The sequence below is a fragment of the Cardiocondyla obscurior genome, linkage group LG05 (assembly GCF_019399895.1).
Source record: "Cardiocondyla obscurior isolate alpha-2009 linkage group LG05, Cobs3.1, whole genome shotgun sequence".
In the NCBI taxonomy this organism is placed as follows: Eukaryota; Metazoa; Arthropoda; class Insecta; order Hymenoptera; family Formicidae; genus Cardiocondyla; species Cardiocondyla obscurior.
The window spans coordinates 2,187,517-2,214,781 of record NC_091868.1 but is presented as its reverse complement, the minus strand read 5'-3'; the positions used below and the strand labels follow the sequence as shown (position 1 = coordinate 2,214,781).

The 27,265-nt window shown below is 36.1% G+C and overlaps 1 protein-coding gene and 1 long non-coding RNA gene across 4 annotated transcripts in view; one reads left to right on the top strand and one right to left on the bottom strand.

Moving 5' to 3' along the window:
* Positions 1-27,265, bottom strand: part of LOC139102525 (neural-cadherin) — a 177,076-nt gene that overhangs the window by 95,501 nt on the left and 54,310 nt on the right. For all 3 annotated transcript variants that reach the window (XM_070656470.1, XM_070656469.1, XM_070656471.1), the window contains exons 12-14: positions 23,608-23,797; positions 23,157-23,339; positions 19,921-20,110 (exon numbers count right to left, since the gene is read on the bottom strand). In XM_070656470.1, coding sequence (XP_070512571.1) covers positions 19,921-20,110; positions 23,157-23,339; positions 23,608-23,797 — 563 coding nt within the window. The remainder of the gene's footprint in view (positions 1-19,920; positions 20,111-23,156; positions 23,340-23,607; positions 23,798-27,265) is intronic.
* On the top strand, positions 170-1,372 carry LOC139102528 (uncharacterized). The gene is made up of 2 exons (XR_011545713.1): positions 170-963; positions 1,246-1,372. It is a non-coding gene; the product is annotated as an uncharacterized lncRNA (long non-coding RNA).

Sequence of the window (27,265 nt, the reverse complement as noted above, 5' to 3'; positions counted from 1 at the left end):
AGTATTCAACATATAAATTATTTTACAGAGCGTAGCGCGTGAAACCGGGACAAAGAACGGGAGAAAGAAGAGACGCCGATAAGGCGGTGGAGTGGGGAGACTGGGAACCGAGCGGTCCGAGCACTAGCGGCAGGTGTCCTTCTCCAGCGGTCGAAAAAACAACACGCAGCATAGAACGCTCTGTTCATATCAGAGTTAAAACTCCTTAAAGAGCACTAGATTTGGTAAGTTATTCTTTGTGTATGAGTTTTCGTTACGTTTTCGGTGTGTAGCAAGTAATGGTCGAGAAGGGGGCGGGGGTCGGTGGCGCGAGCGGCGTACGGGCCTCAAGGACGGCGTACGTGGATCTCGCGCGCGGTGATCACGCTTTTCCCACGCGCAATAGTCTAGTCCACAGCAGCTGGCCACGCGGTGGACGTGTCGTTGACCTACAATTAAGACCTAGGACAATCTCGGCGTCTCGCGGGACTCGCGCGCGTTGTGTTTTGCGATCTTCGCTTACGATGACCGAGCTACGCAACCGACGGCGCTAGTAGGTTTCGGTGTGCGCCTAAAAATAATTGTACGCGTATTCTAATAATATTCTTGACCTGTATTCTTATACTATAAATCATGTTCTCTTTTTCTGTTTAGATTCGAAGGAGATCGTGCTCTCGCCGCCGAACGTGGAAGTGTTCTCACCGCTGGAAATCTATGAATATACGAACTGTAGCCAGTTCGTCGGCCGTGTTCTCGGGAATTCCGTTCAGTATCGGGTCGAACTTATTGTACGAACGTAGGTACGCGACTTTCGTTATATTTCGCGCGAGAAATTAATTGGTGAGTGTTGTGATTAGATTTCGCGATTTTAAAGTTACAGTCGGGGTTTTCCGCGAGTTTCCAGTGGAAGGATGACTCGGCTCGACAACTGAGAGGAGGAGGAGGCCTAGGACAGGCAACATGCTTCGGCGGAGCAACGTTTTGGTGAGTGTAATTTTTTAATTATTCTTAAATAAGTTTTTAAGTATTTATTTGAATATCTTTGTCATTTGAATAAAAGTTAGAATAGAAAATTTAATAATTAATTTAAAATAAAATATATTATCTTTAAAAATATTTAATTTAGAAAGATTTTATTTAGAAAATAAATACCTTCTTTATTATTTAATTGAATAACGAAGTAAAGTAAAGTAAAAGATTTTTTTTTTATAATATAAATTTTTATATTTCTTTCTACAATTAATATTCTATATTTTTCTGTTACAGTATCATCACAGCTTCCTTGCCGTAACTCCGCCGCTGCGCATCGAAATGGTGAGTCGCATATTTTTTTAATGCATGACTTTTGGGGGAAATATGCAATATGCGAAAAAAAAAAAATTATAAATTTCGATTAATAAAAATAATAAATATTAACGAAATAATAAGAATAGGCTTATATACACTCTCGCGGCTAAAACAAGTTAAACGAGATAAAAAATTAAAATCGCGGAAAAGCGTCAATAATCGGATAATTATAAATATTTCAGCGTTTCGTTTTTAAATAAAAATTTAAAAAACAACCGACGTCTTTTCCTTTTTAACCACAATTTGTTTAAAACGACGAGTCAAAAGTTCTTGAATTTTCGTTATTAAAATTTAACAGGATCGAGCAGGCACTAAGGTATTGCGGTATGTTCTAAAACCGTCAACAAGTTAGCGTAGAAATTCAATAATACTCGTATGACAAGTTCGCTACTGATATTAATAATAGAAGAGGAGTTTAATTGGAAACTAACGCAATTCGAGCGTCGTTGTACATGTGAACACCGCCCGACGTGTTTTTGAATATGCAAATTTTGCTACCGCATTAAGAATTGTATCACCACGCGCAAGAAGTAATTTGATGCCGTATACCATGTGCAATTACATTATTTTGTGTTGGCAAATGCCTCATGTTCATTCGCTCCTCATTATTTCCAGAATAACATATACATATATGTCGCGCGTAATGATCCGCATTTATTTCCCGCTGACATTTATCATTTTGCCGGAACCGCTTGACATGAAACTCGCGTATCATGTGTCACTCGAACTTCATAAATCGTTATTTTTATTGAAAGGAGGGACGGGGGAAAGATAAAAATTAATTAAATTGTAATTAAAAATATTTTCTGCAATTTCAATGAGCTTGAGAGTCAAACGGCAAGTTAAGTAATTGCGATAAACAGCATTATCTCGCGTTTGCAATTTACTTTTGCGAAAAGTGAAAAGATACTTTTAGATGTATTGAAAAGCACTTTCAATAACGCTATTATCCCATCTGAAATTGAACGATAAATCAGTAGAAAAAGAATTTCGTTCTCGCAAACTTAAAGGAAATTTATTTTTACCGATGTAAGAATTGAATCGCGGAAATGTTGGCGGGATCTCTGTTCGCGTTTTACTTTTATTAAAGCTGATATTACGTATAAATCATGCATTAAACGTAAAGTTTTATGATTACCGACTTGATCTGGAATATTCAGATCGATATTGTAATAAAGTCTGGAATCTCATTTTAGTAAAGTTCATAAAATTGATTAAACTCAGAGCTTCTAGAAGGATTGAACCGTCATTTCTGATATATTGTAAGCGTAAGGAAATAATGGATTTCAAAGAAAATAATAGGAGATGCATTTTTTTTGTCCCCTCTTATTTATTTGCAAAATTTCAATTTCAGAAAAGTCAAATGCCGTTCTATATTTTACAGAATATTGATAATAATGTCATGTTATTAACTCAATTAATTTAAAGTCTTTTATTAAGAAATTTTAAACTTAAATATCTCGTCAAGAAATTACCGTGAAATTCATACAAGTCCTGTGGAAGGTTTTATTAAAATTAAAATTCACAATTTAATGAACTTGCACAAGGTAGCGTAGATATATTAAATTATTATTGCGATTCGTCGATAACCTGACAATTTCGTTACCCCCGATACTTCGCGACCAAATCTCTCTCTCTTTGCGACTTACGTTCCTTTGCGATTTAAATTCGTTCTTTTAAACCTCGAACGATCACATGCGAATTTACGTATCGAAGTATCGGTCATTGCGATTGAAAGGAAAGTTAATCGTTCACCGGTCCCGATTGCCGAAAATAAACTGTGCCCGGGCATCTGTGATTCACTGACGCAGTATGCACAAACTACGGAACGAAACCTCGCGTGGATTCTGTGCGAACTGTAAGTCGATAGTCGATCCCCTATTGCAACCGCATGCACGGCGTATCTCAAGTGAGACAAAGAGGTGTCAGAATTCCACCGGTTGCACCGTTTTGCACATTCATCCTAGATTACAGAGATCGTTGACCGTTTCCACGTTCGCCTCTATAGAGCGCATTGTCATGGAAACCTTTGCTACGTTCATTTTTCAACAGTCTATTTGAAGCCATCCATTCAGTCTAATTAATTCCCTCCAATCCTGTCAATTGTACAATACAATTAATCGATTGGAAAATGCTAATCGCGCCGGGTACCACCGTACATTGGAAATCAAACAACAAAATTAATACAAATAGGAATATTACGTGCGATAGGATTGATAAATTGCACGGAACATCTCTACTCTTCTTCTCTCACGGTAAAAGCTATCGTGAACAAAATGGCAAGTCTCTATCTATTAACCTCAACGAAATTAGGTACTTAACTGAATTGAAAATTAGATTCCTCGTTATATTCCTGATGAGAAACTTCGTAATTTTACTTTGATAAAATCCAGAGGTTTTAAAGATCGAAACTATTTTTTCTTGAAATATCATATTTTTATGCAGTATGTAGTTTGAAAATTCACTCTTTATATATATATATTTTTTTTTTTCCGGAGTATTAATTTCGTAATAGTATTACGTTTGTGTCTGGATTTAAAATTACATAATAAAAGTTTTCAACGTTTGCTAAAGGGTCGGTTTCCGTAATTTAAAAAAAATGCAAAATTTTACAAATAATTTTGCTTAGTTAATATCTGAAAAATCATGCTCGCGGAAGAATTTTACAATTTTTTTGTGCCGTTTCGTACGCAAGAATTTTGACAGATAAATTATCTCAGCTCGAGGCTTCCGCGTTAATCTCCGTTGTAGGAGGCGAACGGCATGAAACGTAATTAGTCGCGCGGATGTAACGCTGTATTTCTCCGAGAATTCTAGCATAAAATGTAGGAATTGATGAGCAAAGCTCGCGCTCGTATACACTTTATTTTATGTTGCGGGCTGCATTCGGTTTTATGGAGAAACACGTAGCTCGCGTGGACGTTATCATGTTCAATAAAAGTTAGGGTTTGCATGTTTGCTAGGGACTTGTCTGTATGCTCCAATATTATTCTATGGACCATTGGCGAAGTGCTGTGCATATGCTCGCTTGCAGTCTCGGACTGCAAGATTGGGATCTTTATTTAAAGGACGTAACACGTATTATGTGCACACACGGCGGGTATATTGAGTTATATAAAATTTAACAGACGCTATTAAGCATTAAAAAAAGGGGTTGCACATAGAAAATGTCTAGATTTAGCATTTAAACAATATATTATAATTGTAAAATTATTGAATTCAAGAGGTTAGAATATTTGTTTCTTAATATAAAAAATTTTTCTTATTACTTAAAAGATTAAATACGCGCATGCAGTACATATTTAAAATGTAAAAATTGAAGAAAGCGATTAAAAACTAAAAGGAACGGGAAAATAAATACAAACAAAAATGTAAAGTTTTCGCTGCTGCAATAAAAATTTTTTCCATTAACTGGATTTTCCGTACGACAAAAATATGAATAAAATGCAATTTGTCGATTACATGGAAAATTGGATCGAAAATTGCATTCCTTTTTTTTTTTTCGTTCTCATAGGCTTACACAAATATACGTATATTATTTACTGTGCTATCGAATATTTGATTTTCCTATTTTTACTTTTATTTCATTATTAAAAAATTACCATTCTACATGCATTGTACATGCATTGTATTTAATTTTTATACGTCCTTACTAATGCAAAGACTGATAAATTTATGAGGTTAATAACACCAAATTAAAGCTACGAAAAATACAGAAATTCGAATAATATAAAAGAAAAAGGGATGCTGTTTCTTTGCAATTTTTACTGTCTGAATCAGCCGGTTATTAAAAGTTCTGCAATGAAATTAATGGCTGCATTATCAGCCATCGCGTAATGAAGCGAAAACTTTACTTGAGAAATACCGAGCTTGGCAGCAAGCTTTCAAGAAATAAATAATAGACGCTATTCGCAAAATTACGTAAAACGACGTCGCTGGCGTATTTGATAAAAGTGACTATTCTTTCGTTAAAGGGTGACACGTTCGCTAAGTAAACGATTATTTTCGCAATGATTATCGGCTTATGATGCTCCCGTCGGTTCATAATTACGCTCGGTACATTAATTTGCTTTTCTGTCTAATTATGTTGTGGATTTTCTTCATCGGCGTCCGTCACGAACGATTGAATATAATTTCGATAACGCTGAAACATGATGCGCCGCGCTGTACCGCAAGAGAATACCGTGTAATTGTAATTTACCGCAATCACAATACTTCATAGGAAATAACAAAATTATACAGGGCAGCAAAACATGCGTAAATCCGGAACAATTTTCCTTCCAACTGTAATTACTTTTTAATCAAATCGAACGGTGTTCGTCAAAAAAAAAAAAAAAAAAAACATTTTGCTAAAATCTTTTATTTGGTTTTTAATTTTGTTACTTTATCGTACGTCGTATTTGCCGTAAATAAATAAAAAGATAGGACTGGCAGCGTGCATAGCAAATGACAAATTTAATGTTAGAAGTAGTTTCGCTTATATTCGGCAAAAAAAAAAAAGAAAATAAAACGAAGGAATTTTCTCGTAAATGAAAAATGCACGTAATATTCTACAACATATTTTAGTCTCTACGATAAAAATTACCTACAGCTGAGAATAATAGGCGTAGTATTTTAATATCGCGTAATGATATCCGCTATTTATATTTGCAAATAAAGAACATGTTTTTTAATAAAGCTTTTGGAAAAAAATTCTCGGCAGACATTGGAAACATTAGATCGTGTATTCTTTGAGAAGACGTAAAATTCTTCATAAGTATTGACGTTCCTCCGTAAATAGGGAAAAGAAATAGGGAAAATATTCGTTCGAAGCTATCCGATTTAAAAATAGCGATATCGTGATTTAACGAACTCGTATATTGGAGTTAAAATCTCTCAACCGTGTAATGCCAATTCTTTTCGATAGTAAGCCGATCAATGTGAGTTAGCTTTTATATAATCTAACATCAATATCAGTTCACGTCAAAATACCTCGACGCGCAATCAATTTTGTTTGAAAATAACTCGAAGTGAACGTTGAAAGAAGCATTCTCATTGCCATATGAAAGAACACTTTAATTAATTTTGTACGATAGTTTCTTATACTTTTAAGGATTGTTCAATTTTTTTTAAAGATAATCTTTTTTTTTTTGTTTGATAATAACGCTGATAATATGCATTACTCGAGAATCGAGAATTAAGACTTTTGCTGTTCACTTTTAATGAATATTTTATTTTTATAAAGATAGTATTTTCTTTTTTTCTTTTTTTTTATAACACAATCGTTCAAATATCTTTAATATTTACATACGTTATAACTAATTAATCGATATTCGAGAATTTTGTGCATTATCTGAAACCATCGTACCGTGACCGAGCCTAAATTGTAAAAACCGAACCGTGCCGCTCGCTCTCTCGTAACGTTGCCCGAACCTCACGCACGCTGTAACCGTAAAAATGGGTGCCAAAATGAAAGTTTTACATATTCCCGCGGATTGTTTTCAACCGGCGTTATTTCGACACGGTCCGTCATTGGCGATTTATTGGCACGTGAAATTATCCTTCGAAACTCCGCCGGCGAAATTCCACGCCCGCGTGATTCCGCGGCTCTCCGTCGGACGAATACGCGTCGCAACGAATGGGGAAACGTGTTAAACGATATCGCATTGCATGCAACACTCGCGACGAACGAAAGTGCAGCAATCGAAATTCAGAGACGGCCCTCGCCATCGTTCGGATCTCGTTCTCTCTTTCTGTCCCGCCGGATGGCGCATTGAACGAAGTTAAACTCGCGTCCATCGATCCGGAACTTCCGCAGGGAATGGACCTCGGCTCTTAAAATTTTATTCCACCGCGAGCTGCGGCATAGTAATAGCGGGGCGACATAAAGAAAATCGGCTGCGGAAAGAAGGTTTATGTTATTCAAAGAGGTCCCGCGAAAGTATCGCGCGCAATTGGCTTCAGCGAATTTTGAGGGGAAGCTTTTTGTAGCCGTCATTAAAGTATATCTGAAATGTCAGAACTACACCCAGTTACAATTTTAAAAGCAGATACGTTCGGTTGAAACTTTGTTCCTTCTTTTTTTTATTTAATTATATTCCTCAATTATATTATTTGAATAATTTCGCGAACATTTGCGTTATACATTTATTGTCAACGTGGATGTAATTCGTTGCGCAAATACTTCTCTGAAACTCGGTTCATTCGGTTCGAATTGGCAAAGTTTGCTGATTTATTTCGACTGTTTAAATAATACTAACGGCCGGAGACCATGTTATCGTATCGCGCGGTTGCCTTAACGCGAAATGATCTGTTTGACAATAACTAGTGCTAGTTCCACTGTAACACAACCGCAGATAGCGTAGCTGTATCGCGCGTCAGGAAAGTCAGTCGAAAGGGGCACAAGTGGCTGCGGCAATCAGAATTCAGAGACCGTTTCCTTTGGCGGGTAGCCCGGCACGGCCCTTAAAGTCGCCCTTCTGCCTTCCGGGCTCTCTGTCGCCACATTGCGCGCAGATAAACAGGAGATCGTACGCTCTCGCTTTGAAACTTTCCCGGGTAAGTTTGCCAGCTGCCGGGGTCGGCGAACCAGAGCCGGGCTAGTCGCCTCTGTGTGGTGGTCTCTCGGTGTCCACAGAGATTGCGTCGGACAGAATCGATATCCTGGCGGAAGCGTTCTGCGAGACTGCTGAAATGCACCTAATTGAACGGTTTGCTTCGGAAAAAGATTCAGATCGGTGCGCATGTTTATTTCGCAGCCACGGAGCAGCCGTTTACGAAACTATATTCTCTTTTTATTATAAAATTATTATAATTTCCGAAAATACGTTATTCTCGTTTTACTTATTGAATAAATTAGATTTAAAAAATTGTAGGAATATAAATTCGATTCTCGACAGACTGCGAACATATCGGACTAGTCGAAAGGTTTCTTTGAATTATCGGGGTGTAAACTTTTCATGTATCACGGATATCTTGTAATCCGGCGGGAAGCTGAAACGATCTAACATAAGCTAAGATCTAATCAAACAATTTAGAACAACATGCCATATAGTTGATGCAGCTCAACAATATCGTCATAAAGTACAGAACTGTTATAGATGATATGGGTAGAAAACATATTCGATCCACTGATCTACCGAAAGTTTAGTTGTTGTTCTTGGTCCCTCAAAGTTTGTAATGGAAATTTTGATTTATCCCATATAAGGTAACCCAAATGCGTGTAACAAATCTGCTTTGTGTGTACAATATCTTAGGATATATGATAGCTTTAACTAAAATAACTAAAATAGCGATAAATAATAAGATTCTTGTAGAACAATGATATTTAATGACGTGAGGCATATAAAAATATTATTAAATACGCGTAAATCGCGAGAAAAGTATATTCTTAAAATAATTTCTACGTGATTAAATTCATCTTTTATTTCACGCAATCTTACATCTTCCTTTCTATCGCTCAAAGTAACTAGTTGTTTCTGAGCCAAATCAGGTTTACCGTAAGTTTATTAGGCGAGCAACTGGTTCCAGCTCGATCCTAACCAAATCCTAGCCAAAACCCAATTCGTTCCTCGTAAGTTTAACCGGCGCCAAATCGAAGTCCTGGAGACCTAAATCTAACATCGATCAAGTCTTAACTCCAACTTAACTCGTTCCAAATTCTGTCGCGAATTAGCCCGAGCTGATGTCTAATTCATCTAAATCGATTTACTTTGCAATGTAAATTAAGCCTTTTTCTCGATTTTACATAATCTTGAACAATTCTGATTAAACTTTAATTGCGAATCCGGTAATTTGTTAATATAACACAAAGCTAATACTAATTTTATCATAATCTAGAATAATTTTGTATAAGATAATTTTCTAACTAGAGAACCGGAAACTTATTAAAATAATTATTTTTTGAAACATAGCGTAAAAAATATCATGGTTGCATTACGATATTTAAGAATTATTCAAGAATCATTGTATTTTCTTTCGCATTTTCTTAATACTTTAATGAGTTGAGTCTCTGCCTTCTAAAAATTTAAAGATGCTATTTTTTCTTACTACCTTTTAACTCTTATATTTTCTTTATTCTTAATATTTTACGACTTTTCCACTTTCACGATGTTTTTCTGTTTTATCCATACAGTTTAATAACTAAATCTTAAAACTTTGTATATTATGAGAACGTAAAGACTGCGAGTTTAAAAATTACAGAAAGGCTATAAAGAAATTAATAGTATACATACGCGTATATGTAATAAATAGATAGAAAACGAAAAACCTTTTCGGAATCGATACTTGATACGTGGTCAACTATTAATTGAGGTAAAAAAAAATTGATGTCGAAATAAAACTGAAGCAGCGGACTCTCTCATAAAGTTTACCAAAATGGCGAGAAAGAATTTATTGTTTCGTACAAAATACCTTTCTTGTCGAGATGCTTGATCTATATGACACTAGTTCAATTTTCAAGAGTCACGGCCGCTGTTTTTTTAACGGAGCACAAAATGTAATCAATTATATTTATCAGCGAGCGTAAACGTTGCCTTTGTTACGGGCGTATACAATGCGTGATACTCTAAGCCGTATGTGTCAATCGAAAGAGTTATTCGAAACGTTCGGTACGATATCGATGCTAAAATAATTCGCATTCAATAGCCAATTCAATTGAAAAGAGTGCTTCTGGAGATATCGCGGATATTGAAAAGATGATTGATATATGTAAAAGCTTTTTTAGGATATCCTTCCACTCTTAATTATAATAATATTATCCCAAATTCTATAAAATTAATAACATTACTATATATTAATATTAAAATTCTGTACATTCGCTCTCAGTTTTTAATAATTAAAAGAATTTTAATTTTTTTCCATAATGGAATTAATAATCTTATTGTTAAATAACAAAATATTATTTAATAACGTTAAATAGAAACTATCTAATTTAAAATATTTTATCACTTTCTTTTTACAATTTTTTAGTTTTATTATTTGCCGTCAAAATCTGTAAGACTCATTCGAATTAGAATAGAATTCGCGTGAGAAATGATCAATAGATTTTACATAATCGGACTCTAATTAACCAAGTTCAATTATTAAGTTTGTGAATTTTAAATTGTCACTAAAATCTAATTATTTCATCAGTAAATTATTACAACTTTTCGCGTAACATTTCTCAAATTTTCTGTAACTTCGGATATTTCATTAGCCATGTTGCGCCACAGTTTTAATTTGCTCCGGCACAATCAGCACAGATCGCGGTTACTTTATTGACGAATAAATACGGCATGTCTAGATAAACTTTGAAGCAACTGTTTTTAATTATCGCGTTAAAACAGAATTAACTAATTTCTTCAGTAATGTGTCGTAAGAGCAAAGAATTTCTTTCCTTTATTTTAAACACATGTCAGAAATAATATGATTACTTTTCACCGCAATTTTTTTTTTCTTTTTTATGAGAAAAAATTTTGAAGAATCCTTCAAATCTCACAAGATATTTTTCTCTTGTGGTCATACCTTATATATGTTTCCTGTATTCTCTAAAAGTGTTGAACGGGACGTAGGAAAAAATTTATCGCAAATCCTATATGTTTTATACTTCATATCTTCGCGCTGCTTATTTCTACGTACTATATCGTTCATATTTTACGGCATATATCGTAGAGGGAGGATTACGTTTGTTATACGTGGATGCATACGCTTGTCACTTGTACGCAAACGCAAGTTGAAGCGCAGGGAAAATTGGATTTTGTTTTATGTCCCGAGCGACAATTCTTTGCCGAGCTCAGATGTTTGCTAGTTCCTAGCGCGGCTTTCATTCATAAACCATGAACTAATGCTATAAAATAACACCGCCGGTACCCTCAGCTGTCACGCGAGAATGAATGAATGGTAATTCCGAGCTGCGGGATCTTAGTCTTTTTATTGAAATCACGGTTTCGTGTAAATATTAATAACTTCCCGTAGAGAAATAGAAGATTGGCGTTGAATTGAAGGCGCTGAAAGGCTCGGAATTCGCCTTCGGCATATTAATTTTCCGAAGTATTTACGGATCGAGTTATTACGTCTCTAATGTCCAGTAAAATTCAGCAGTAATGTGTATGTATATGGAGGGCGTAAAAAAAATCCCGGGTAACGTTTTCCAAGCATTACAACGGCGCGCTATGCTTGAGAAACTTTATTAATTTGATAACATTTTTTTTTAGCTTAATTAGATACGTCGTGTATATGAAATATATCTTGTTTAACGAGAGCATTTTTCATCGACGAAGTTTCCGGATAATTAAACAGAGTCGTAATTATCGTGAACGTCTGAGCGCGAAGTCAAGTAACCCTATCCCGACATTCGCCGGTGGGAGACGATCCCGATATTCGCTAATTATTTATAACTAAAAAATGATCGGCGCAAGCATACCAAATGTGTATATATAGGAAGATCATCTGGGTATATGAAAAAGAGCGAGTCACGTTATATCGGGGTTTCATTTCAATATTCATTATGACTGCAGCACCCACGCGAACCTCGGAGTTCTATTCACATTTATCTCAGTCGGCTTTTTTATTTTCCATTCAGTCTAACCGTTCATTGTTGGCATTTCGTCGTGGCTAACAAGAAAATAAATAAATAAGTTATGCGCATGCCTGCGCACTTTGAATATACGTGTCGATTGTCATCGCGGAAAGTCGGCTGCAATGTTCGCAGTCCGTTAAAAATGAGCAGCCAGAGGAAAGTATTATTTCTTTCTTCCTTTTTTTTTTTTAATTTTTTCTTTTTTTTATCTACCATATAGATGTATATATTCCGCTTATTATGCTTGCAAGAGTGATACACAGTTGCGAATAATTACAAGAGCGTATTTTTTTTTTAAACAAAGGTTTGGTACGAAACAAAGCTCTCTTCGACGATAATATAAAAAAAAAAAAATGGTGAAAAAAAGAAACAACCCTTTTAATATCGAGTTGAACAACATGCTTGTAATTCGCGAAGCTACGAATATTCGAAGCCAAGCCCGTTATTATTTGCTTACGTGAAAGGAATGTCAAAGAGTAAAGTTTCACCCAAAACTCAGTAAATCGAAACGGCATTATGTCGAAAGCACGCGAGTGCGAGTTGTTACAATTTTGCTGCTTACCGAAAACATTTTTCTATGTTCGATCGTACCTTCCGCGAGCGTTAAATAAATAATGTCGCGGTCACCAGTTCAAACACTTAGAACTCATCTCTTAGCTTTTGCCGACCCGGTATTATCTTAGCATAAATACGCAATTTTTCTTGCGAGGTAGTTTTTATTTTTATAGCACGGTAAATGTTATGTTAACGTTATTAATTATTATTTATGGCAGTACGACGTCGGCAGTGAAGTAACGTAATATTTTTTAAATTGGAGGCATCTTAAACGAAATTAGACGAAAAATAGAATCCCCGTTACTTTCTTAAAAGTTCTTCGCGAAGCATTTTACGTCCGATAGTGTCTTTGACGGAATCGTCCAACGAAATAGAATAAAAATATGAAAGAACAAGGGCGGAATAAAATCGCGTATTCCTCTTTTTCTTACAACCTTTAAAAAGTGCTCGCCAACGAGCGCAACTTAAGAATTCCGAAAATTGAATTTTCTGCATATTGAATCATATTTCTCCGCTCTGCGCCGTGTCTACAGAAACCTGCAATTCCCACGTGAAAAATTCTTTTTTTGCGGAAATGACGAAGTTCTAAGTTACGGTCTGCGTTATGTTTATGCGCGCATTTGCATCTGCAAAATAAATATATGCCAAGACACCGTTAGAATTCGTAATAAACTTTTTACTGTATCGTCTAACTTGCATTTAGATAAGAAAGATTTAAAAGCGGAATAATGCAAAACCAGATTTAAAAAGGCGACAACGCGTATAAAATATCTCTGACAAGGCAACAAATTGTTCTGAATTAACAATTTATTAATTCGATCGATCTAAAACTAATGTAATAATTGCATTACACATTTAAGTAAAATTAAAATTAAATACTTTATTAATTTAAAGCTTCGTGGAATTTTTTACGAGCAAAATTATCAGTGTAATGTATACAAAAAATATGCATTAAATATAAAATTAGAATTTATAATATAAATTTATAATATAAATTGTAATATTGTATGATGATTAACATATGTATAAGTATTACGTGCGTTTTTAAAAAGATTGACTTTAATTACGTAACTTACAACAAGAGTATTTCGAAAAGTGCATTAAAATTAAATTTTAATGACGTTTAATTTTCAAACTACTTCGTTTGTCCATTTCGTTCGTAAGAATATTAAAAAAGAATTGTTCGAGGACGGGAACTAGAACGCTGACACTGATTGCGAGCTATCGCGCCATATTCCTTTCCGCGACCTCGCGCGAAATGAGATTTGCAGAGAGCTTAATGGACCGACGAACGAACAATTGGATCTTGCCTACCAGTCCTAGTGTAGATTCCCCCAGCCTCTTATCTTGAAACGTCACTGATTCTAACTTCAAGTTTCATACGCCTCGCATAATGCCCGTCCGCGCGAAATCGAGAGATCGCGAACGTCCGACACGTCGCCGAACTCGCGAAGGCACTCTCCCAGAAAATTATACCTTGCATCGCGTTATCTCGCGGCGGTGCGTGTCAATATCCTGTCAAAAGTAACAATTTGTATATTGACGTTTCGCTCGCTGTAAGATTCTCGTAACCGCGACGCGCCCCCGCCGCTTGCCGCGGCCTGTTCTCCGTATGCATCAGGTACTTTCAATTCAAACACGCTTTTCCGCCTGACAGACGAGACGTGAATTATAGCATATCGCGCAGGGATACGAATCTTTCTTTCCTCTTCGCGTAAGAAATATTTAGTCTAAACAGAATTTTCCTTTAGCTAATATTACCATTATTTGCTTGAATATGAAAGAACGTTTGCAATTTTTTAATGGACGCCTTTCGGAAATTAACTATTTCAGTTGTGAGAAAGCGTTTTTACAAATTAGATTTTTGTGAAAAAAAAAAATTTTGTTGCCGGAAAACGTACGCAGGAAAATTATTTTTTAATAAAGTGTCGACTTTGTGAATTAAATTTTTGCCGTAAAAAACTTTAGCTACTTTATCGTTCGTAATACACATAACTTATTTTGGTGTGGTATAAAGTAATTTTTTTTTCTTGTGATAAACATTTTTTTTGACACTCAATTTTTCAATATTTGTCAATAAAAAACGTGCCAACAAAAATAGCCTCTTTGTTAGATTTTAAATGGTCGTAAAAGAAGGTCAACCGGTTCAAGACCCATCGCGCAAAAATTAATTAATGTAAAACTCGTTAGTAAGAGAACAAATATCGGGGGCGCGGACGAGTTTGCATAACCGTGGAAAGATAAAGCGTTGATCTCGAGGCTCAAAGAGATACCCAGATGTTATTGATTGCGCTCGTATACGGAGCACATTCCGCGGCATCGCGTACCGAAGAGCAAGAAACTCGCGTTAACCCCGAAAAGAGATGAACGCGCCCGCGTTTGCTCGTGCGGGTGTGCGGTTCCGCGGCCAAAACTACGAATGCAATTTAACCTTCCCGTTTGAGGCGCATCCGAAGAAAAACATAGAAGCGGCGGGTGTAGCTAAAGCTGCCGCGTAATTCGACTACCAGACGGTATGCATATACTCGGGGTGTAGTCGACCCTTTAACCTGCGGAATCAAGAACATCGTCCGAGAAGACTAGAGACCGTACCGCGGATGCAACGAGCGTGAAACGCTCGGTTTTTCTGCCTCGCGAGCGAGCGCACACGTCGCCCGCCAAAGCCACCGCTTGAAACCCTCGGGGAAAAATGCTACTGGCGAGTCACGACAATAAAAATAATCATTGCGCGAGCGAACGGAGATCACAGGACCCACACCCGGTCTTCTGTACATTCGTTATCTCTCTCTCGAAAACAATCCCGCGCTCGCGAATAATATCTTTGACGTTTATCAACGGTAAAAAAAAAAACAAAACTGGATTTTCGACAAAAATCGCGGTATTTCTGCGCATTTTTTTTTATTTGTTTGTTTTTTTGCCTTTTTTTTTTATATTCGCCATCCAACATGAAATAATGCTTTCTAGCGTTTTATGGAAATTGAGAAATTAAAGATTTATTTATTTTTTTTTTTTTTAGATTAACGCTTTTTGATACGAATTATTTTTGGTGCTGAATATCAGTTTTAGTAGCAGAAAGTTAAATATTCTTATAGCGATAAAATTGTTTTTTTTTATCATTGATTTATATGAAGTTTAGAAAACATTTACACTACTTATCAGATATTTACGAACGATTTACATATCTATGAATTAATTAAGTGTTAACCCATTAACAATTTTACAATCAAATTATCTCATTTCTAATTCCGCTTTTATAAATTGAAAATATATTATGCAATAATTACAAGACAAATTTTGTGCGTTTTTTGTGAAAGTAAATAGATAAAGCTAGGATAGAATAGAGTCCGACTGTACTGATAAATAGAAAACGATTCTAAATTATGCTCTTTCTTGCATAAATGAAGTACTGTACGTTAATGATTTACACGCGTTCCCTCGAAATTATAACTTTGTTGCTATCTTCCACGTTAATTATCGCTATTGCGCGATTAATTACGACTGGCGCTGCCAAATTTCACCGGCGCGGTTGAATGTACGAGTCGCTTGTCCGTAGCAAAGAACACCGATGAAATTTTACAACGGTTTGCTGCATTGTTAACGGCACGCCGTATTGTTAACGAGCGTGTATCTACGATTTAATATGCACGTTCACGCCCCGAAAACGCCGCGGGGTTCAGCAGTTTAGCATAATTGTTATTTAACACTCGCCGTTGTTACCGCTGAGTATCGCGCTCGCCGAAATTGCACACAAAGAAGTAGCCCCGATTATTTGCAGCGAGTCCACGCAGTCTCAACCGAATTCGTTTTTTCAACATTATTATTTACGTCAATCGCGCCGACAGACATCTAAAGGCTTAATGATGATTTGATATTTAAAGGAATAAAGTAGTATGATTTTTAGCATCTTTGTACATGTAAATTTTATACCACGCGGAATTACGCTTTCAAATATTATGAATAGAAAATGTGCTCTTCTATTTATTCCCTCGCGCTTACTCGCGAAGGAAATTATATATTTTTCGTGTAACTTTTTATCACCGCGACAAGGATTAGACTAATATAATCCATTAGCTTAAGATCGGGCTACGCGCGCCAAGAGTCTTGCTTGAAAATTCACAGCCGTCCGTACCGTTTTCCCTTTAACGTCCAATGGCGCGGTGCATAATTTAATTTTAATAATTACGATTTAGCGTGGCGTATTACAATTTTTCGCTTACGCGGTTTACAACTTTATCTTATACACAGAAATCCAATATTAGCGGAACCTCCCCCCTGCATTTCTTATGTTAATTTTGAATTTAAATACACAACGTTAATAAGCAATCTTACTTTTAATATAAAAGTAAAGTGTTAACGCCCCTTCGTATATTAATGTCTTCTTCTTTTTTTTTTTTTTTATTATTGAATTTGTAATTCAAAAAGTCCACGAGGGAAAAAAGAAAAAAAATATATATATATAAAATAGAGTCGGGGAATGTAAATAAAGTGTAGAAACCTCTTTTTCGTTTCTTCTACGCTTTATGTGTTACGTCGTCTGTAAAAATATTATTCGAATACTTTCGACTTTCCGCGTTGGGCGAATCGTTTTCTATTTGTACCGTGCAAAAATATATTGCATGCAGCGTATGATATCAACGGGAAGGAAAGGTTTACATGCCACGTTTACGATATCCGGTGTATCTAAGCGACAACCGCGATGTCAACGCTTTCTTCTCGAAATAGATAGTCAAGATGGAAATAGGATCCCCAGCTAAAGAATAAAATTCCGCGACGGTATGACTAGATTTTTTCGGAGTTATAAAATTTTTTTCCTTAATGGTATTTGCTTGAGGGATAGTGACGATACTATTTTCTGAACAATATACTTTGAAAAAAAAATTATCTAACTAATAAGCAAGTGTTTAATGGCATACGAACACGTAGCTTAGATTTGATAAATATTAAAATATTATAAATATTATAATTAACGGGGTCGCGATATTTTTGTTAAATTCAGGGGGTCGTTTCCTACAACGTTGCTAAAATATTTCTAATCCGTGGAAAATAATCTAGATAATGAATGCTCGCAACAAAGCGCGGAAAATGCAAGTAATTCATTTATTTAAATTAATTAGGAATGTAAGAGGAGGATTGTTTCATGTAAATTAATATCACAAGGTCTTGAATATTTTACGCCGGTTAGCGCTACGCTTAGTGTTTTCGCGTTACCCTGTATTAACATCAAAATCGCTTTGTTTATTATTCACGCCGGCGACTCAAACGGGCAAAAGCGACGGGCTCCGGGTGACGTCGCATTACTCGATTACTTCTCGTAACGCGGTCGCGACAAATACCAAGGGAAAACACGGTTATTCTCTGCGAAACAATTAACAATTATCAGCAATTGATTCACTCTCGCATTTTGCAAGCGTATCGAACCGACGGCTATTTATCCAAGCAGGTATTCGGCGAAATTTATTTATTCGAAGTAGAACTCGATAAGGGATGGGAAACATAAATTATTGTTTCATTCTGATATTTACGAGCGATTTTCAGTTTAATTTATGCGTGTAAAATATATGGTGCGTACAACAGTATATTTTCGTTCGCGCGTTTTCGGATACTCCATCGTGTTTTATTCAGTCATTACCCGATTTTGTTGTACCTACGTATAATTTTAAATTATCAATATATATATGTAACTGATAAAATTTAATGAACGCGGGTTTAATGTTTCGTAGACATCTCATTAAATTCTTGTTGCTCGATTATTACTCTTGAAATTTATACATTAATTGGATGTGAAGGCTATGTCTACATAGCTTTCACTGAAAATAGCTCCAGGCTTAAAGAAGATATTCACGATTCACAAAGCTCGCTCTTGGTACGCTCTTAAAAAAAAAAAATTAAAAGAAGAGAGATACAAAACGTTGTGGAGTAACTTGTCTCTCGATAATTTCGGAACTCAGGCCGACATCTGTAAAATAAGGAATTACACCGTCTTGGCGTGAAAATTCTCACAGGAGCTTCGCTTCTTGTATAAGAAATATCTAATCTCGCGCAGCTTTCAGGCCGTCGTATATCTTCTTCAACGTTCAATTTTCCCGGTGACTAATAGCGGAAAAGGGATGCGTATCGACCGCGTATCAATCTTATTTAACGATAACTCGCGCACTATACGTGCGTGCATTATAATGTGACGTAATTCAGTTCGATGCGACATGGCACAAGAAAGACAACAACACTGAGAGTTAATTAATCCCTCGAGATTCTTAGCTTTATCATTCGATCGATAAAAGCGCGCGTTGGCTCGGCAGAATTTATGTTTCCCGAAACTATATTAACTATTACAGCCTGCATTCTTATATCACTTTTATAGTTTTTGCTTCGCGAAAGATGTGTAACCGTATGTACGTTGATATCGATCGACATATCGAGGCTTTAGTGTTTAAAATTTCATGAAGCGTACAACGTGCCACTCTAGTGATGAAATGTATCAGTTTCACAGAAAAAAAAGGCTAAAAAAAAAATCTATCGAAGCATTAAAAAAAAAAAACCCTCCCAGTATTTCTTTATGAATTTTTGAACGTTTGAGGCAGAGATATCGTGAAATATCAATCGGACAAATTTCTAGTCGAATCGGTCCTTTAGTTTTACTATCCATTAAACATTTTCATTTTTATTTAGAGAAAAAGAAAGAAAAATTTAGCAAAGTTTGCGTTGAGCGTATTAGATATACATAAGTTACTTTATTGATTGTGACATAATTACATTGAGTAGCAGAGGCGAGTTTTCATCGCCAATAACGATTATCAATTATAATTATATTTGCATAGGAACGTGCAAAATCTGTTCAAAGTCACTTTCAGTCAATCCCGTTCCCTCTAAATCGCGAGATAGTGTATAGGTACGCAATCAACTAATGCAAGACGCAAGCTTACACAGAGGGCGACGTCGTAATCATGTTAATGTACGAAAGTTCACACCATGAAAGTTCGATAATGCAAATCGCATGTTACATGGATAAAAAAGAAAGAGTCCTAAGAAGCTTTGCCGGCCGAAAGCGCTTTTGCGAATTTCCCGGAGGGCGACACACTTACTTTTCGGAATAATATTAAATTTACCGGTAATTTACTTATCACTACGAGCCAGTAATCTTTTCGTACGGCTCCCTCGTTCGTATCGTCTATTTTCAACGAGTAAACTTAAAACGAAGTAATTTAATAGAATGTGCCTTTGTTAATTAAATATTTGAAGTTGATTTTTTTTAATGAAACGCTTCTTTTTTTTTCTTTTTTTTTCTTCTAGTAAAGTAATTAAATTTATAAAATTTTGGACCGCGTGATTACTTTCTTCGTTGTTGGCCGGTCGAGCGATAAACGAGTTCTCGCAATCGCTTAAAAACCGGGCTTATATTGTTCCTGTAATCTGTTCCTTCGCGGAAATTTACAGCGTATGAGCAATTTGATCGGTATCGCGCATGCAGGCGAGGTTTTAAGTAAAATTTTTTTCGTACCACCTACCTGAGTTAGGTTGGCCGTTGCTGTTGGGTCGTGCGGAAGGTGCTCCGTCTCGAGCCTCCACTTCCAAAGCGTAAGCGCCCTGCTTCTCGCGATCAAACATTACTTTCGTGAAGATCTCGCCGGTTTCCCTGTTGATCTCGAAGTAATCCTTGCCCTCGTTCCTGTCGCTGTTTACCACGTAATATGTGACCTAGATAAATAACGCAAAGTTTATTGACTCCATCTATTCTCGCATGCGCAAAGTAGTTGGCAAAGAATGTCATAACTCCGGATATCGCATCCATTAGCGAGGAAAAATAATATACTTGTTTGCTCAACCCCTTCGGCCATCGCGCGAGATCAGTTTTTTTTTTTTTCATAATACCACTCCTAAGTATTTTCATCTTGTACTTTATACAAACGAAAAATTTAATTAAACAGGGAAAGTGGTGGAGTTCTTGGCGCGAAAAAAAATATAAATTGATCAATCTTGTCAGATTTATTATAAATTATTCTGGAATTAATTAGTTAAGATTTATATAAACTTTATAAAGTATCAACGTGTATATTTAGGGCAAGAATAAATTTCGGTCTCACGTGAGCGTACGATCTCTTTTGTAATTTAACTTTTCGTCGCTTTACTTTTATTCGCGAAAATTACCTTTTCGTATTAAATCCCATACGTGTATAAATTATGCGAGACCCCGAATAAAATCGCTATTAACGGAATATGTAATGACATCGAGAGTGTGGAACTTCGAAATGATTATCGCGAAAGAATATTTAAGTGAGTTCCGCGCCGTAAGACTTTACTCGGACAAGTTGCGAACGCGTCGGCACTTTGTGCCTTCCAATTTTATCTTAATGAAACGGCAAACAATGTTACTGTAACCCGAACAAGACGGTGCAATTTTACGTAATGACGGAACGATTTTCTTTCAACGTAACTTCGTACTTCTTGGTAATTTCTCAATTAACAGATGAAACAAAAGTACTTGATTAACTAAGCGTTAACAATGTTTTCGTTACATAATCGGTTCAGTAAATTCCAAAATGTAGGTACGTCATAACGAATTCGCGTTGAATGTCACGTAAAATACCGTCTGCATTAAAATATAAAATTATCTATTAATTACATTATCATTGAAATTTTTATACGAAACTGATAATTGATCGGACGCTTTTTGTCGCAGTTGTGAATGGTTATAAATTTCTAATATTGTTATAAATTGTATTATAAACGAGCTTTCATTAACACGAACGTGAGAAATTGATGCGTGCATATGCTCGCAGTTATATTTTATTATTATTTTATTTTTTTTTTTTTATATCAGTTACGATCGAACTTTGCAATTTCCGCTCTTTGATTTTTACAAAATTCTCCATTTGCTACGCGATTGCCAATAACGGTGCGCATAGGAGGAAAAAAAAGCGGACGAAAGGACGAAGAAAAGACGATATCGGGTTTGCAGCTACGCGATTACCGTGCTCGACTACACCTCGGATTCACATTCGTCGTGTCCCTTTTGTCTCAGCCGTCGCGCGCGTTTCCGTCCCGCAAATCCCACGTCCGCGCGCATCGCGTACAAATACATGGAACGTACATATTTGACACGTTCTTCGCGCGCGAAGAGCTTCCATGCGCTTTCTCGGCGAAATTTACAGTCGCGCATACCTCACACTACTTAATCGGCAAATTTCCGCGCGGAAACTCCGCGATATTTCACGGTTGCTCCGCTTCCGCTATTGCCGAAGTAAGGTTCTTCTTTTTCTTTTTTTTTTTTAGCAGCCGCACTACAGGCTGTTTCCGCGACGCTGCTTTGCGGCTTAAAACGATCTCATTTTTGGTTAACGAAAAACATGTGAATTAGCTATTAAAATTTAAAAAAAGGGAACACGATATAACTTGGTTTATTCTAAACCTTATCATTTCTGAATTTTACTAAAAATAATAACTATATATTTCTTTTAAATACAAAAAATAAAAATTTTTTTTTGTTAACGTAACAGGTGAAGTTAACAAGTAAGCGTATAATAAAAGATAACGAAAATATATATCTAGATTTGATGAATATAGGCAATATATACCATTGGTTTGTCTCCCGTAGAAATTCGCAGTTTGTTTCGCAATGTTCAGCGCGCTCTCGTAATCAGCAGTTGTATCGGTGTTACAAAATGCGTTCGGTAACGTAGCAACCCGAGGGTTTCAATGCAAAACGAATGATAATCACACGATTAAATGTCGGCGCGGTGTACATTCGCGCTGCTGGCATATCCGTTAATGCGATCATACGTGATAAATTCAACGCCACTCAAACGCGCCCGTCAGAATTGCGTTACTCCGTTACTCCAAGTTTATAACACTCCGCCGAGAATGGCAGCACATTTTCGCATGAAACATTAAAGTTTCGACACGACAGCCTAAGTTATGGCGGTGCGTCTAAGCGCCCTGCAACCGCCCCTTATTCCCCAATTCCCGCGCGGCTGCTCCTCGTCTCTCTCGAATCAGGACTTCGGCGACTGAGCTCCCCTAAGTCCTACATTCGAGCACTCGGCAATACCAGGCGCGTTCTTTAGTTCTTTTGTGCGGCTTCGCCGCAATTCTCTTTCAATCGATTCACTTGAAATCGGATCCCTCGGTAAAGAAATGAGAAGGCTTGTATCGAACGTAATGCGTTTTTCTTGTCTTTCTTTCTTTATAAGCGTGGCTCAATTTCTTTATCAATTTTAATCAACATTACTTGTTATTGATCGTTTTATGAAATTAAACGAAATACTTTTGTATCGTAACGATAATATTATTTATTATATTTGAAATACTTAGCAGAATTTTAAATTTGAAAGAAAAATATGAATATTAATAATGAAATAGATCAAAATTAATTAAAAGAAACAAAACTATTTTTCCTGCTTTTTTCTCTCATACGTTTGATAAAATTAACTTAAATTAATTAAAAAGCGGGATTATTTACGCGTATATTTATTCTTTCATGAATTTAAATGAAATTAAAATCATACAGCAAACGTTGCAATAAGACTTACGGTACGAAATAAAATCGCAGAAATGTATCGTAAAAAGAACAAAAAAGTTTTAGATTTAAAACGAAATAAATTAAGTATACCTGCATTTATGACGCTAACATTACGTATCGAATATAAAGGCTTTGACGTTTCGAAACGTCCTTCTGCGTAGTAGAATTTAATGTAGAATCCGCACGATACTTCTTATCAGAATTGATTGCGCTCTATCAATTTACCTGATTATTGGGAAACGTTCCGTCCTTGTCGATAGCGTTCACTTGGGTGACTTTACTGCCCACCGGTTCACCCTCAAGTACGGTTTCCTGTTCTCGTTCAGTGAACAGCGGTATCTCGTCGTTAACATCCTCCAGCATGATGTACACGGTTGCCTCGGAAGCCAGTTGTTGAGCCCCATTATTCTGGTAGGATTAAATTCGCCGCGATTACAAGACGATTATGCGCCGTGCATACCGCTCGATTCCGACTCTTTTTTTAATCTTCATCCCCGCGTAAAATTACGAAGATGCGCTTGTATCTAAATTTCTACTCGGTGCTTCTCTCGCGGATTACGTAAATTTAATATTTTAACAACAGTACGGAGTCCATTCTTTTCTTGATTATTTATGTTCTTTTACAAAAGCTTCACGTTATACGAAATAAGAGCGCGTATTAAAGTTCGAGTCGTACCTCCACTCGTATGGTTAGATTGTATTCCTTTATGCTCTCGTAGTCCAGCGGATGGTTAACCTTAATATCGGCCCAGGTCGTCGACTGCTCGGCGCGTTGCTGAAGGTAAAACGTATGAAACTTGTTCGTCTGCGCCGTGGAACCGGGCATTAAGTGGTAAAAGACCGTCGGATTATTGTCGATTCCAGAGCTGTCGACACACACAAAGGGACGTATTACAAAAGCGCGCACCGGCTGCCCGTGAGCGCCGAGAACGACTTAACGAAACGGAAACGGAAAACGGAAAACGGAAAAACCGAAACGAGAACGGAAATTTCTTAAGATAGAAGAGAGAAACTAAACGGGAGTTGTATATACACGCCGATATTTTGAGCGTAGAACAACCGACACCTCTACGTGACTCGGAAATCGAAAGCCCGATTGTTACGCGCGTTACGTAATATTTGAACTTGCACTTTTCCGATTCGTAAAAATGATATTGGTTGTTCTAGTTCCAAAATGCGGATGTACAGGATATACCTATTGTCGCCGTCTCTTTCGCTGATTCATGCAGTTCGATTTAAATAAAAAAGTATATAATAAAAAATATATAGATTTTTTTACGTAGACGTTGTGTTGCTATCATACATGTTTAGGTACTTGATTTTAAATAAAAGATTTAAATACTGCTATACCAGAAAAACGTATTTATAAAATTTTTTACTCGAATATTATTTTTGTATTTAAATTAAATGTGATGGCGTAATTATTTTAATGCATTTAGAAATACAAATATGTTATACTAATTAATGTTTTAAAATTTCAATTTCAACTTATTACGTGGCGCAGCTTTAAATTTGAAAACATACGTAATAAATTAATGAATATATTATTACGTTTCTTATCTGGACAACGAAATTGAAATGTAATACTCTTAATTAACGTGTATATTCTACGTTATTTTTAAAGCTTGCATTATAATTTAACTGGACTTTAATTTAAATAAATTATTAATTTGCTTTGAAAGATTATAAACCTTGTACTAAAAATGATAAAAGAAATAGATGTCAATTTTTTTTTCTTTTTTTTTTCCGAGGAGAAAACAATTTTAATTAATTCATAAGCGAAAGGGGTAGCGATTACTTCAGGCTATCCTGTACGTATGTATACATTGAAAATAGGTTGTTATTAATGTAATGAGAGAAAAAATATTTCGAAATAAAAAGATCGACATGCGAGACGTCGCATACGCGTTCATACACGCGCGAGCGTATGTGTACATCAGAGAAGAAAAAGAGAGAAAGAGAGAGAAAACGAGACAAGTAAACGAATTAAACTTTCGATCGTCGTTATGGGAAAAAGAATCTCCTTCGCCGGAGCTTGTTAATACATCTAGGGTAAAACGGGAGGTAATAGTCCGGCGATCTCACTGATCTCTATACGTTAAATGTGCGCGACGGCGACGACTCATCAGCCGTATCTTTTTCCCATTATCTTCGACGCCGTCCGATGGCAGCGATCGGGACCGGTATAATCTCCGCGTTTACAGAATCCCTTCGAACGGCGTTGTGCAAAAGTGGGTTAATCCGCGAAATAAAAAAAAAGGAAGATAAAGGAGTCGTACACACAGCTGGGCCAGCAACATGAAACTCCGCATTTCAAACTTAATTTACTGAAAACTACTCTGCTTGTAATGAATTAATCCACTTTTCCATAACGCCGATTTTTTTCTTCTTTTTTTTTTTTTTTTTTAATTTGCTATAAACGCGTGTAACCGATCTCTTCGCCGTGATGCTAGAAATAACACGATTCGCGTACATGTTTCTACGGTTACGTTTTATTTTTTTTAATTTTTATTATTATTATTTTATTTTTTTTTATTTCTTTAAAGTCGCCTGGGTCTCGAAATTATACCGGTCAAGATTCGGTAATTAATTCGGCGTATAGTGATCAGTGACGATTTTACCTAACGCGCCGCAAGTCTTTGTTTCCCGCCGTCGCCCGTTCCTTTTTTTCATTTTGTTTCCCTTCCGTTTCCCTGTTCGGTGCGCTTGACACACAATTGCACGTGTGCATACAGTCGTAAGATATTGTTATATACGCGCGTATCAACAAGAGCGAGCTCTTACCGAGAAGTGACCACAACCCTAGGCAAAGTTCACGCAATCAAAAGGCACATATTTGCCACTCTAGCTACATTTCCGTTCGCTCGCGCGGGCCAATTGCTATCCACGACTGTTACCGCCGTTAATTCGGTGGCAGAAGTGTTGCAACCCTATTGTATGTGCTATGTATTAAAATGCACGAATTTCGAGCGCGGAGTCGAGCCTCGTGAATGAGTGATTAGTCGATCGGATTGTTACTTGGTGACGTATTGTTATTTGCTAATGTACCTTGTGGACACTTGAACAACAGTAGCGCGTCCCAAATTCACCTGATTGCCAAGCTCTAATTGTTGGGACTCATTAATATAATTTTAGTCAAAATTGGAATTGAATATACAATATTTAAGAGATCCCCTTATTTTTTTTTTTTTAATATTAATTATTTATTAAAAGCGTAACGTATGTTTTTTTATATTTACGGGACCATCTCGAAATCTGATTAATCAGTTGATTGGCAAATGAAATATTAAAGTCTGATAATTATAAAAATTTATTTATCAGCGTGTTGCATCAAATTGAAAGTTAAATTCATTTTTAATAAAGTTGAATATTGTGTGGAATTCTTTATTATGCTTTTATTACGAAAATTTGTTTAAAGCGTAGTTTGTGCGTGCAACTAATTAACGACATATAAATTTTTCCAAGATAATTACTCGATGTTTTTCAGCCATTTGTTGTTGATTTTTAATTAGCACATTTAATTATACAATTAGAATTAACAAATATAAAACAAGCCGCTAATTAATGGGTTCAATTGGTAAATAGTGCGCAGGTATTTACGCAATCAAGTATTTGGTTTGAAATTTTGATAAACCATCGAAATGGTTTTTGTAAAAATCTATATAATGTAAAATATTAATTAATATTATAATTAAATACCGGATAAAAGATGCAAGGTAAACTTCTGCCTTTGAAACTCGCTTGAGCAATTATGGCGCTCCAAGGCAATGAAAATTATGCAGAATTCATTATCAACAATTAGCTTTCATTTACTAATTTACGATTCGCATAATAGCTCATTCGAAATTAATTATTTCAATTATGCATATTAGTCTAATCTCTAATTTAATTTAAATAGATTAAATTAATTACGTCGCCGATGAGGGTGCCTGTATGGCTGCGTTAAATCAGCAAAATTGGCAATTTATTTTGCATGTCTAAAAACTGTCAAATAAAATATTCTACTTCTATTTGCTACTCGCGACAATTATATTAAGCCGTCGCGTCGTTGAATCGATATATAATTGATTTAATAATATCCGATCAGCATTTATATCGAGCATCGAAAAACTTCTTAATTACATAATATCTCTCCCTCTATAAATATGAATTTCCAGTTAGGAATCATCTCGAGAATCTCTCTCTCTTGATTAATGCCTGCGAAACCATAACGATCCGATTCAATATAATCACTCACATGTCCGAGCTCATCTCATTGGCCGAACGAACCGCACGGCTGTATTACATGCATGTTCGATCGTCCGCTCGCCCTGTGTGTTTACGTATATGTATGT